The following is a 14270-nucleotide window of genomic DNA, read 5'->3' as shown; positions in this document are numbered from 1 at the left end:
GTTTTCGGTGGTTATTCTCGGTATTATTCATAGAAAAGGCTTTTTGTTATCTATTTATGCTGTGAAAGATCGTTAAATAATTATACCACCATAAAATTCCCATTTCTCGTTCATACTTCAACATCAACGATCGCTTAAGAAATTCCCGACCAGTTTAGAAAACGTAATCAAATAATGAATTGCTAAGTTTATTATAAGAATTTAATGTAATAAATTTGTGGTTAGGAGCGAATAAAAACTATTAAGTTCGCGTTAGATATATATTTGTTTCCAGCACCCACGGAATTTTAGCGGCAGCCGGCCTAACCGCCATTTATGTCACCCTCTATCGCTCAGTGACGAGAAAAAAAAAGAAAAATGAGGGCCTCCAAAATAACCTTCGTAAGTTAGTATTTCGAGTTACTCCGTATTTTCAGTTGAATGTGCTATCTTTTCCATTAGTTATTTTCATTGAGATTCAGTTACGATTATAAATTACGTAGGATATGATTATCTTCTGGCGAATATTAGAAGTAAATTCTGTTTGAGTTCTCCGTCCGGATACTATGCTCCGTCATCTTAGCAGACATCGATACGAAAGACTTTATTCTTCATCAGGACCATATTCTTCATACCGGGTGTGAAGTGCTACGTTCATATAGTATTTCTCTCTTTTTTTATGCCGGCAGGAGCAAGGTTCCAACCGGAAAACGACAGGAGAAACATATTATCGGAGAAATAAAAAGAGAAACGTTATTATCCGCATTGATTATTTTCCTACAAGAGATGTTTCATCATTTCTCAACGTGTGTGAAGTATTGGTTCACTTGCGTGAATTCCCAAAAATGACACGCAAAAACCTGTACATTCACCTCATTTAGTTTTCGTGTCCCTTTCTCCGCCGTATTGAAAGTTATGCAAAGAATCATTGACGTAGAGAAAAGATTTTCTTTGCTTTAGCACTAAAAAGTAGTCGCGCCATAATCGTAAATAAATATAGTGAGGAAAGAGCAAAGAAAATAATTTCAATTGAAACGTCAGCAGAGAAGAAGAGAGACAATTATAAGCGCGGCACCATTTCCCCGACAGTGGAAGATACTTCTTCAGCCTCTCTCCGGTTAATAACTTACCCCCGTTGCAGGTAAAGATGAACCATGCCCTTCTCCACAGTCGGGGAACGTTCCCAGTGGGTGGGGTGAATAAGAGTGGAATGGGGATTGCCTGAGGAAAGAAGCGGTCAGCATATGGTGTGGTGAAGGGGGCAGGAGAAAGAAGGGTGGGGAAAGGGCCTTCAGCTCTGCCTCATTGTCAGTTTACGTTTGGGGGGCGTATTTTTCTACGACGCACTCAACCTCCGTAACCTTAGGGGGGGAGTGAATGGGAAATGTTGGGGAAGGAGGGGTTTGGGATGCGTAAGGTGGGTGTCAGCAAGATCAGCAGAAGGCCGCGGGAGGAAGTAAACAAAGACTTAGGAAAGAAAGATCTCTCGGCATGGGAAAACGGGGAGACGCGCGAGAAGAAAGTTCATAGTTAGAGTTAGAAGTGCGTCTTCATTACGAGTAGCCTGAAAAATAAGTTTGTATTTAATAGAGCCCAATGCTTAAGATATTTAAGTTGTTTACTCAGGAAGGCTATTGTATACATGAAAAGATACTACTAAAAATCTATTATTTTTTTCCTTTTTGCCCTTCTCCATCGCCGCTTCCACCATGGTTTCTCACTTGCACAAATGGGAATGAAAATGGGGACCTAACTCGTTAGCCAGATCAAAATATCTTAATGTTTGGAGGGCAGCGTGTACTTCTTTTTTATTTGGTGAAATTGCTTCCTCACTTTCATCTTCGTCGTCACTGCTATTCTGACTAGTCCCGGCCGCTGCTTCTTCCAACGTATGTACCGGCGTCCCATTGTCGCAAGCTCGGAGATCATCGTCAAGGGCAATATAATCGTTTGATGTTGCGCGCTGTGCTCTTCCTGCTTTTTCCAAGAATTTTTCAAAATCATCTTTTAAGCCTCTAATCTCCTCCGCGATTTTATACGCTGCAGCTTCCTGAAGGTATAACGTAACGAATCAACTATAGCCGTGATATTATAGCAGTAGAATTACTAGTAGGCTAGTTGTATCAATTACCAACCTCGAGAACATCCTCATGATGCGCTTTCAAAGGGAATCCGGCCGATTTCCAGCAATTTGCGATTGTAGTGGAGGAAATAAAGTACGTCTGTGAACCGTGTTCCTGCAATGAAAAATGACAATTTTATTAACTTGGCCATTTTAGCAAAGTTAATAAAATCGTTATTTCTCATCGCAGAAACACTGTTCAGAGACGTACTTGAATGCCTGATTGGCAGGAGTGCGATGCAAACAATTATTTATGATGACGGCATTGATTGATAGATTTTCAAAATGCAGTCAGAGCGGTCACTTTTGGGGAGAAAGGCTCGGAGGGTCGAAGAGAGGGGCCAGCGAGGGTGAGCTCGTCGAGGAAAGGGTCCCGGATTAGGGACCCTTCGAAGTGCTTCGGCGAAAAGTAGTCAAGTAGTCTTCGAAGTACGTTCACAGCAGCCTGCCTTGCGAACGTACCAGGTACGTTCACAGCAGTACAAAGGGTTAATTAGGAGTGTACGAAATACCCCGCGCGACCTTCCTGACATGTTAAACTACGAAGTATTGTCGATGCGATGTTTACGAATAGGCACGTAAATAGGGGCATTATGTCAGTCGCGATATTTTACTTAACTCCTACTTCCCCTAATTTCCCACCGTGAGGTTTTAGGCGAACCCTTTCTCTCCAAAAGTTGCACTATCATTTACGATTTCACACTTTTGATGAACCACAGTTGGAAGCGCTGATTTTTTTTGCTACATACACCGGCGTAACTAGTTTTGTTGACAAATATTTCACCATAGTTCGTATAAACGAATGCCTTTCGCTCCTGGGGACCGACCCGGGGTTCGTAAATTCGAAACATTTCGTAAAATCGAAACTTCGTATAATCGAATAGCACCATGTATTTACCATAGGCTTTTCGCCGGGACCGCACTATCACTTCGTATAATCGAAAACTTCGTAAAATCCTGCTTCGTATAATCGAGAGTTTACTGTAGCTTGTTTGGGAGACAGCATGGAAAGTTGCTCCCAAAAATAATGGCTTTGAGGAGTAACTGATAGCAAATATGTACCAGGTCAACAATGCGGAGATGCATGCTGTCATACAAAGGGGGTCAAATTATGTTCAGTGGTAAAGTTCTCTTCGGGTGTTTAAAAGTAAGCAATTGGCATGAATACCAAATCATCAAAAATTGTATGTGATTAAGTTTGAACAATAAAGAAACCCATAAGTTTTCATTTTTCTATCTCCTGATGACTTCTTGAGCTATTCGCAACAAAAAATAGACAGCCTTAATCATTTCACTATAGTTGACGACATCACAAGCTATATGTGCCAAGCAAGCCATTTGGGTTTGTGTTTCTCAGCTACTCCCCATCAATTTAGAGTGGTTTGCTGTGGTTGAGAACTGTTTATTCCCTCTAGGAGTGATTCTTCCTGCACAAGACAATGAACTGAAGCTCAAAAAACATGGGTGACAATCATTGAATTTTTGTATTTTAAGCTTATGAAAGAAAAAAAGTGCAAAAGAGGGCTATCTGTTATTTTAACTTTCTTTCCCTTCCATTGACCAAATCCTTGTATGTAATAATAAATAGCTAAAAATGAATAGCAATTTTGGGTCGAGGTGAACAACCCCATTCCTTTTGCAAAGGAAGCAAACTGAACAACAAAACGATTCTTATTCAGGGAAATAATCTGAGATCCAGGTTGGTTCCGGTCAAGGTAATTGATTTTTCCTGTGTGGAATCGTTGCAAAGAAAAAATACAATTGAATAGTAAATAAAATGGTGGCACTCACATGTCTCCATTTTTGTCATCCCATTGGATTATTTCCCTGACGGACATTTTTCCTCGGGACAGTGCAGTGATAAGAGGGCGTGCGCCGGGACGCTGGTCCACTCGCGACACGTGCATGTAATTGGAAGCATCCTCACCCACCCCCACCTTTTGAGGCAGAATCAACACCATCGAAGACGTGCCTGGTTTGGTCTTGGGGAAGAGAGGTGGGGAGAAGAGTTCTAGCCAACCTCCGGGCTCAGAAGATTGTAGCAGCTGCAATGGAATCAAACACTGCCTTTATAAATCTTGTACAAACAACATACAGTGAAACCTCTATGTAGTGAAGCTCTTTACATCGTAAACCTCCATACTTCATACCACCCATACAGTCCCGTCAGATTTAGATGTAAATTTATAGCCAAACCTCTTTGTAGTGAACCTCTTCATCTTATAAAACCTCCACTTATCATACCATGGAGATACCCCGAGACAGCCTAACTACCTCCGCAAATCATACCGAGACAACTAGAGACCATTAATACCGCTGTGATTACATACATGAAATGACATTTACAGCAATAAATGCTTCACCCTTATTTTTTTCTTATACACCTCTAATATGCTGTAATTTTCACATTAACCATTAGTTGTGGCCATTTTGTTCCATATGAGAGCATACCTAACAGTAAATAAGAAAAAAGGTATCCAACTATCCTAATTATTTTAAGTGACTGTTGAATTAAGAGAGATCACATCGTTTTCTCTCGAATCATGGTAAAAATCATGCGATAGTGCTCGATATCGGTTATTATTAAATAATAAATTTATGTTCACTAAATACATGTTTGTTTAAACAGATAAATATAATTGTTTAAAAGACAGTAGTTTTTCATTTCCCAAGGTTATGAAAAAATGGTGCCTATCACTAAAACCTCTCTATAGTGAACCTCCATACATCAAATCGCCCAAATTTTGTCTCAGACTCAAAACTAACTTCATTTAATACGCATTACTTGGAAGACTTTGGTTGGTATTGATAGTTCCCATTTGTACATGAAGCTTGACCAACAGACAATGGGGAAAGTAAAACGGTATCTAAGAATGATATATACACTGGCGTTGATCCTGCAAGGGGATCAATAACATAGGAGAAATGAAAGATTGTGATTTTTCATGAAATACTTACTTAACCCTTAGGTGCACGCACCTGCAAGTGTAGCTCCAGTGCACGCTTGCAGCTTTTTTGCCGCACTTTTACATTTTTGATTTCCCCGAATATATACATTCAAATTTGAGGCTGTTCTAACGTATTTGGGTAACTTTTAATAAATAAAACCACTTTAAATATTTTTTCCATTCATTTATAAACAAAAATATTGCATAATTATATGCAGATTTCTTGATAATTACTTAGACTAATTTTTCTAAAGGAATTGCAAATGATAATCTAAACTCTATCAAGTCAAAAAGCACAAATATATGCCAAGGATATGCCAAATCATAAATGCAATCATTAAAATTATATGAAATAACAAACTTTATAAATAAAATTAATTTTTTCGACCTTATTGACCATCACTGTCTCTGTAATGACATTCGTGACATTTTTTGATGCAGGTGGAATGATTATTGCGTATACATACATAGAAAACATTCGTATATTTGCCGTCTTATAGTTTTTATATTTTTCACGTTTGAAGCAATGACCCGCCCTACATTGAGGTTCATATGCACAAGCAGATACTTCAGGAATTTTCCCAAGTCTCATTGCTAGAAAAGCCTTTGTGTCTGCTGGAAGATTACCTTTTTTCATCCTGGACTTCAGGTGTTCATCTACAAGGCTTAACGCGATAGCTTCCATGAACTCCATTCTTGGTCTTCGATGGATTTTTTTCAATATTATTAGCTACAAAAATCACGTGGTCGCTAAGAGTAGCCATATAAAAAAAAAACCAGAGAAATTGTGATAGAGTCTACCTTCGTGTTCATCTTGAAGGGGAGTAATTTACACACTTCTGGTCCACGGAATCGGCACCTCCCTTGCTTGAGTGGTAGTTCAGGATCATTTCAGGTTTCGCAGTTTCTAGATCGATGTCCACATTGCAGTGCAACATAGACAGCAGAATTTCGCATTTGCTTTGTTTAGTGAAGTACGAAACAAGAGTGCAGTCATCCTGGAAACCAAGAAATGCAGTTCCAGCCCATCGAATTTTGCAGTGTAGAAACTCTCTGCGGATTTAAGTTTTTTTCACGGTACCTAAGAAAGTTTGACCATTTTATAGGAAATACATGGCTAAATCAAGGGTTGAATATGTAGTAATGTTTTGCTGTTATCTTCCCATTCGAATTCCCGTACTCCCGTTGCTATCCCGAATGCTGTTCTGCAAATTATCAAGGCCTGTTCCATCTGTTTTACAAGCTCTTCTCTAGCATCTGGCTTGCAACTTTTATTAACAGAGAGTGTATTTAATTGCAAATAAAGATATTTTTCTACACGGGAAGTAGTGATGCAATCTCTGATTCTCGAGTACACATGAGATGTCAGTTTCCCTTCAATATAAAATTAGGTATTCTCGACACTTTATTCAATCATGTTCAGTGAAATCATTTTCGGCAACAATTCAAGTTTGGCTGCTGCATTCTTAGGAAACCATGTTGGCCCTGGTGAAACACGAACAATGTCATTAGCTTTTGTTTTGGTGTTAGCAAATTGTATCTAAGAGTTCAGCCAAAATGCTTAACCGTTTCCGTTTAACTAGATAAACGTTGAAATTATGTGGGCGGCTAACAATATTATTATCATAAGACTGTTAACTATCGCTGGAATGTAATGTCTTCAAAAACATTCTTCTTCTCCTTCACTTACATGTGAGACATCAGTTGACCTGCCCTTCCCCTCCACCTTCATTATCAAGCTTTTGAAGCACTCGTTAGAACTCATCAGGGTGATAAATTTGTTCTGACCTTGGAATATCATATACATACTCTACATAGCATGGCTTGTATAAAAGCATTACCTTGGCTGCACACCCAAGAAATATTCGTTAGAATACAATTTAAGTCCATATAAGGAGGTTACGATTCCTGAAACTTGTTATAATGCCTTTGCAGCATTATGTTCTTTTCCCGTAGGTAGATAAACCAAGTGCCAACTCTTGGCCTTCAAACTACAATGCATAAGACATTATAAAAAACGTGCATAACTAATTTTTCGGTCACTAGTAAAGTGTAAATAATGCATTTTTACACCAATGTAATTCATATTTGAGTGTGAAGATGAAATTTTTAAATTACAACATGTGGTTTGAGGTTTAGATTAATTAAAAAAATAATAATAACAATGAAATAATAATACAAATGCTTACAAAAAATATAATAAATACGAAACAACATATTAATATATATATTTTTGGAAAAAGAATTATGCTTCCAAGTTTCCATGGTAGCGACAGATTATCAGAAGTTCCTTAGTGTCTTGTGAACGCCAAAAATATGCTATTAAAAAGATTAATTAACATATAAATATAAAATAATGTACTATTTGTACATTATTTTAAAGTTATATGTTGTACAATACATAAAATGCTATGATAGGTTTAATAGAGTCTTAAGTGTAACAGTTTGTCTTAGTTGCCTAAGGATGAAACACCTTGAGCTGAGCTCTAAGAAAACTAATACGTAAGTTCTGCCCACGACATTATGCAGTTCTGAATTATTCCTAAGACCTTGCAGTTCTCAACTTACAATATGGATTTTCTGTTTCATTTTCATTGGCATACTTTAACAAGATTTGCCACAGGTTGAAAAGTGCATGGAGTTACTTTAAAAAGGGTTCACAATTAGAAAATTTCTGCTCAGAGGCATAGAAAGCCAACAACTGACTCCAGACACGACTCCCAGACTCCCAGTCACATGGAGTGAACTGAACACCGAAGCAGTTTGACCAAAACTGGTGATAATCGAATTTCTGTGAATCAATATCTACAATCTAGATGTGAGAAAAGTGAATGTTGGAATAAAAACCTTTGCACAGGCCATTTCCTTTCCAGATGAGATGTCACATGACGTAATTACGGCTGTGTTTTGGACCCTGTTCATCCACACCGCAACCAACTCAGTGTTGCTAGCCCATGTAGCAGCAGCCAGTATGTGGTCCCTTCAATATGGGAAGAAGCAAATAATAGTGTAAGAACTGGGTGATACATCAATCTATCTTGAAATATCATGATGATTAAATTTATCTGCAACTGAGTTCAGTAAATTGGCAATGAAAGATTTTCTGCTACCAGGATCAATTTTTTATCAGGTCTCACTAATTTATTGCATCTGATTTTTGGCACGCTGTTGCTTCAAATGCCATACGTCCCAAAAATCAATTCTGCAACAATTTTGTCGAGGCAAGATAAAAGAAAAAATTAGCATAGCAAAAATTCTCTCAATTTTATATTATTCGCCTTAGCCCACTGCTATGGGTTTTTACATAGTGCACAACTCAAAATGCAGAATGTTTCATTCAAAAATACTTTACAACGGCAAGTACAAAAGAAATTGCATGATATGTATCAAATTTCATACAAATTTCTTACTCAAAATATTCATTTGACCAGTTACAGTGAAACTGAGAAAGCAATTTGATGCATCTTACACGATCTGTCTCTCAGCTTGCATCCAATATAATAATAGAATGGAATAACAAACAATGGCACGCAATACAAGGAGGGAGCTGACTGAATGTTGAATACATGATCAGCAGCCAGCTATGAGAGTTTTGGAGATATGTATCAGAAATAGAAAATGTGAAATTTCTCCAGGATGAAAGGTCATGTCGATTGATACATTACGTAGAGATGGTTTTTACCCCTTCTATCCCAGTGTTATTTCCAAGAAAAATGTAATTTAAAGATTTAATTTTGAAAAAAAGAGCATATTTTCTATTAAATTGTTATTTATTTGCCAGCTATATATTGAAACTTTAATCTAAAATCACAAAATAACTCAGAATTCATATTTGTCTTCAATAGAGCTGAAATACACACTTTGTAAATGATGAATCTTCATATTTATAATGTTGCAAAGAAGCGACATTGGGTAAGTAAAAGTTGAATGGCATTGGACTGATAGAGGGAAAAGTACGATGCAAAAATGCATTACTCACATTGTCACTAGATCAACAGGAGCAGGCACTGGTATCAATGCATCATTCATAGTGGGCGCATTAATGGCTGACGTCAGGTTGACAACGCGAAGGGTAACTCGAGGGTTGGGTGTTCCCGGCTAACCAAAGAAATGGAAAGAGAAAATTAAAACATTTGCCCTTACTACCTCATATGTTGCTGCAACGTCAAACAAGACACACAAAACGGGAGCAAAACAAACAGAATAGAGGATAAAACCAGAATCGTACACTTTTTCTTAGATTTCTTAATCACAATGAGTCATTGTTAAGATATTGCAAGCTGGATGCACCTGGAAACTACCTACCCAGCCACTGCAAGGTGTCCAATGGACGTCCATTTGACATCGAGACATCCAGAAGTCTCTTATGGACATCCTTTGGATGCCTATTGGATGCCATTTAAAGGACATTCTGTGAAGGTCCCTATTGGGGCATCCATTGGATGTCATTCAAATGACATCCAATTAAGGTCACAGCTGGGACATTCATATGGAGACATTCCATGGACACGATGTAAAATAGATCGTAAATAACATAAATTATATCAATATACAATTTCTTAATGGTGCAGGAGCTGATAATATCCAATGGATGTCCTCAAGTGGGATGTTTGGGTATCCATATGGAGTCCAGAGTAAGACATCCAGTCGATGTCCACAAGTGGGACATTTGGACATCCATAGGAAGTCCAATGGACATCGAGTGGATGTCCATGGATGTCAGCCCTGTCATCCAATGGACACCATTGCAGTGGCTGGGTAGTTAATTGAATCAAAGCAATAGGTGAGAGGAGCCATGGATCTAGGATAGGAACAACAGGGGGGGGGGGGAAGGGGTGATTGGAGGGCATTGGGACAACCTCCCAGCTATAGTGGGGGTCCAAATAAAATAACCACTTTACGTAGGGTAAATTGGAAAGTCCGTCCCCCCCTCAATAGCCTCTGTCTGGATCCGCCACCGGGTGACAGTAAGAATAACATCACAAGATTCGTAAAATTTTGTTTAGTTGGGCACGAGACACCATAATTTTCTCCCCTTCAAATGAGATTTACCTGCATATTACCTTGGGATATCGTATGTGCAACTCTCTAGGATACTGAAACTGCAAATTTCCTGGCGGTCCATAGTATGGAATGGTCATTATCTGAGTGTCCGAGTCATCAAATGACGCAAATGCTAAACTTTCCCCTGATGGGGAGAACCACAGAGCAGAATTGGAACCTAGTACTTCCTCTGAAAAATGCGTAAAAAATATATAAATTAAAAATCAGACAATTCTGTCAGCAATCATCAATAATTTAATAGATGGGAGCTATTATCATTACCTGAAAGGACTTCAATTGGTCATTTTGACACAAAAGTTTTCTAGCTCCAAATAATTTTCCCAAACCCTCTGAAATATTTTCAATCAGCAAAGAAAGACATTTTATATTTAACGAATAATTAACATCAACCAACCTCCATGAACCTAGATAAATTGCCTTGGGGATAAGTTACATATGTATTTCTTTATTTCTTTGGTAAATAAATATTGTCTATAGGGTAAGAAAATAGAAATAAAACTTGACTTTGATGCAGATAGAGTTTACATTTTGTATGAATGTCAAAGAACCCATAGCAGTCTTGCTAATAATAATATCCATTTATGCATTCCCTGTTTACAATTACTAAATTTCCTTACTATATATACGTACTTATAAAATACAATTATAAATACGAAAGTGAAAGAGGTTTTAAAAATATACCATTAAATGACTAGTTAAATTTGATTATGAATAAGACATTTCCATCAAATTGGTCTTCATCTTATTAGGGTTAACAATTATAATGAACAAGTTATAGAGGGTACGTACATCATGATGAGATCAGCTTACCTTCATACACCCAGTCAGGAATACCATTGTAAATGGTTTCATTAACACCATCTGTTGTTATTTGAATTACTTTCTTGTTAGCTGCATTTGGCTTGTAATAAATATTGTTGGCAAAAACAAAAACTAGAGCATTGCCAACTGTGGACCACATACACAACTGGAGATCAACATTTGGTATCCAGACTGAAGCAATTAACCTGAGAATATGATAGAAAATAAAAATCCATAAACCTGTTTCTTATGCTCAAAATGAAATGAAGAACAATTAGATATTGATACTAAAAGACCAGCATCAAATGAATACACAGAGAAAAGGAAAAAAAGCATAATTTTTAAGAATGTATTCTTACGGATGGTACATAACACCCACGTAACAGTAGGCCGTTTAAAAACCTGAAAGTTGGCATAAAATCCACCCAAACAGTAGACACAAGACTGGGGAGAGCAAAACAAGGCCGGAGAAGAGATGTGGCCGGCGGACCAGGAGACAGAAAAGAAAAACGAGAGAGAGGAGAGAGAAAGAGGATCAGGAGTAGGGAGAGGAGAGGAGAGGAGAGGAGGTTGGTTGGCAGCGTGTAAACAGGGGTCCCACTCAAACTAATAATTATAAAATTCACGGTTTTTTCCAGGTTTTCACGGTCTTCATTTTGCCAAACTCACGGTGTTTTGATAAGCCATTTTAGGTAGAAATATTGATCACGTAACCATAACCGGCCACATTTTTAGCTAAACTAAAAATTTAGCAAACGCGATGAATGCTGGGAATGCAAATGCAGCAATGAAAGTGTTTTTAGGACGCCAATAGTTGCCAAAATTTAGAGCCGGCTAAAGATGTGGATTGTGAGTGGGAAATGGGGGGTGGCAGGGAAGTCAATTTTTCGCCAGGATTAATGAACACTTTAGCTACCGATCTTCCTCCCACTCGGCTGTGGGAAGGGAGATCTAGAGGCAACTAAGCAAGGGCATCCACAACGACAACTATTTCCAGATCACAATCAGAAGTGCAAGAAGGAACTGAGAAATTTCACTCAGAATTTTAACCCCCAAATTAACCAGAAATATGTATGCATGAATTCCATCCATTTATAAATATATATTTTACGTCACACTGAAAATAGCATCCAATCACATACTTGAATTAACTAAATTTATATTTGCTCGTGTATAAGGTAATCAGTGTTTGTTTCTTGAATTGAAATCTCCTACTTATGATTTATGTGCAAAAGGTAAGAGTAATTAAGGTAACCACTATAGGAGGATGGCGAATAAAACTCAATTTATTAGCTAAATCCACATTGGCAGTACCAAACATGGATTATTAAGCCTGTACATTGGGCATGGGACGACAACTTTGGGAAAAGGAAGATGAATATTATCTTCTTTCCATTCAACCTAACCTTGAGGACAAGAGAAGTTTTGGAAGAAAGGAAGGACAAAAGTGCAGACAGCAACATTATTATTGCTAAATAACTTACAGTGCAAGATGCACAGATAGAATTTGTTCAGAAACTTCTATAAGCAGCTTTCAATATTTTCTGGAACTAAAAAATGGAAACTATCATCATTACATTAAGATATTTATAGAGGTTACAATAATAATTCCTCACTTCAAAATGACTCCAAGGCAATAATAGATGGCCATATACCTAGAGTAGTCCAACTTGCAAGAGCTAATGGCCTTACTGTAGGCAGTTTTTCATGTTTTTTAGTCACTCATGGTGTGAGTAGAGAAAGAAAAGGGTTTTTGTTAACCATTTGGTAAATTTCATTATTATTTTTTCACATCTACCAATCCTTGGCATTCATACAATATTGATTTGTTTTTGTATTTCCAGGAGATGAGTGAGAGCTAAGGTCATTTGTGTAATCAAGGGAGACAAGGTTTGAGAGAAACCTATCACCAGTGTTAGCTTGCTTTCCAAGATAAGTGAAGAGGAGACCTCACGTTCACCGTGGAATGTGAAGTTTCTCACGGAATTGCATCCCACATATTTTTGAGTTTAGTGGCCTTCAATTGAATCCTTCGCACAATCAGAGAAGAAAGGCGCAGTGGGCGGGAGTGAGAGAGAGTGATGTAACACTGAACGGCTTATATGTTACATGGAAAAACTGCTGGACTGAAATGGTGACCTCCTCACAAGCGCAGGATTCCAAAATGGCATTGAGGTATGAGCCTTTGAGAATGGGAAGCCAACCGGCTGCACACCACACAACCTTGAAGCCCTAAAGAGCTATTCCTAGGTTACATGCATACCTAGGACTATCATGTGCGCTCAATGTCATGACTCTGGCATAAACACCTAGTCCATGACCTCCATGACACTGAACCTTCACAGATGGAGTCAAGAATTTCCAAACATTTACTCATTTCTAAGATGCATACATATTACATATTCAAGCTATGTTATGCACTTCTTAGCTCTTGGAGCTAAATCTTCCTGTGATTAGGGACCAATTTGCACCATAGAAATGACAGCAAGCATACCAGCACGCTGAAGAAAAGCTTGATAATTACCTCCCAGCACTCATGCCATCAAATTGTACAGTGCACGAGCCTAAGTAGTAGAGATGGGTAAAAAGAACTGAACTGCCAAAACGGACTGTTCACTGAAATGAACCAGAGTGAAATTGAACAGTTCTCTAAAACTCCCTGTTTGCTGTTCATGTCTACGAATGGAACAAAACCCAAGGGCAGACTCGGGAGGATACACTCCCTGGGCAGGGTCTGTAAGCGCGAGCTTTTCACCTCTGCACCGCAGAAGGGGGAGGGGACAGGAAGGAGGCATTGATGACTTGATCATTGGATTATTCTTCCTCGGAGGATAATCCTCCAAAGTTGTTAGACTAGCAATGGCTGATGCCTGGTTTCGCTGATGGTAGGACCCGCCCGCCTTTGTGACTGTGCGGGATTCCTCGTCCCTTCCCTTCCTTACCTATCCCGTCCCATGAGGCGTCGTCGCGCTCCTATCGCGGCGGCGCCTCCTTCCTTTCTCCTTCCTGTCCTCCCCCTTCTGGGTGCAGAGGTGAAAAGCTCGCGCTTACAGACCCTGCCCCGGGAGTGTATCCTCCCGAACCCACCCCATGGTTTCGTTCCATTAGTTCATATCTACACTTCAAAAGTGCTGTGTATTTGGTAGTATTGTAAAAGGTATGCTCGCCAAGAGGTATTTTGAACTGCAGCTTACTCCATCAAGTGCGCGGGGGCTACAACATATGGCAGGTAAGATGCAGACCATCCAAGGATTCAAGGCCACCGAAGTGCATCATAGATGACCGAGCTCCTCCACTTCTTTCTCTACCATTCCCCTCTGTCCACAAAAAAGAACAGGATAGCTGCTGAACAGTTT

At 38.7% G+C, this 14270-nt stretch overlaps 1 protein-coding gene across 2 annotated transcripts in view; it reads right to left on the bottom strand.

The window, feature by feature from the left end:
- LOC124165219 (venom dipeptidyl peptidase 4) overlaps positions 1-14270 on the bottom strand; it is a 133755-nt gene that overhangs the window by 30880 nt on the left and 88605 nt on the right. For both annotated transcript variants that reach the window (XM_046542506.1, XM_046542507.1), the window contains 5 exons: positions 10924-11120; positions 10113-10282; positions 9029-9147; positions 7897-8029; positions 3893-4146 (listed from right to left, as the gene is read on the bottom strand). In XM_046542506.1, coding sequence (XP_046398462.1) covers positions 3893-4146; positions 7897-8029; positions 9029-9147; positions 10113-10282; positions 10924-11120 — 873 coding nt within the window. The remainder of the gene's footprint in view (positions 1-3892; positions 4147-7896; positions 8030-9028; positions 9148-10112; positions 10283-10923; positions 11121-14270) is intronic.

The sequence above is a fragment of the Ischnura elegans genome, chromosome 9 (genome assembly GCF_921293095.1).
Source record: "Ischnura elegans chromosome 9, ioIscEleg1.1, whole genome shotgun sequence".
In the NCBI taxonomy this organism is placed as follows: domain Eukaryota; kingdom Metazoa; phylum Arthropoda; class Insecta; order Odonata; family Coenagrionidae; genus Ischnura; species Ischnura elegans.
Note: the sequence above shows the minus strand (reverse complement) of the source record. Positions and strands in the feature narration are given on the sequence as shown.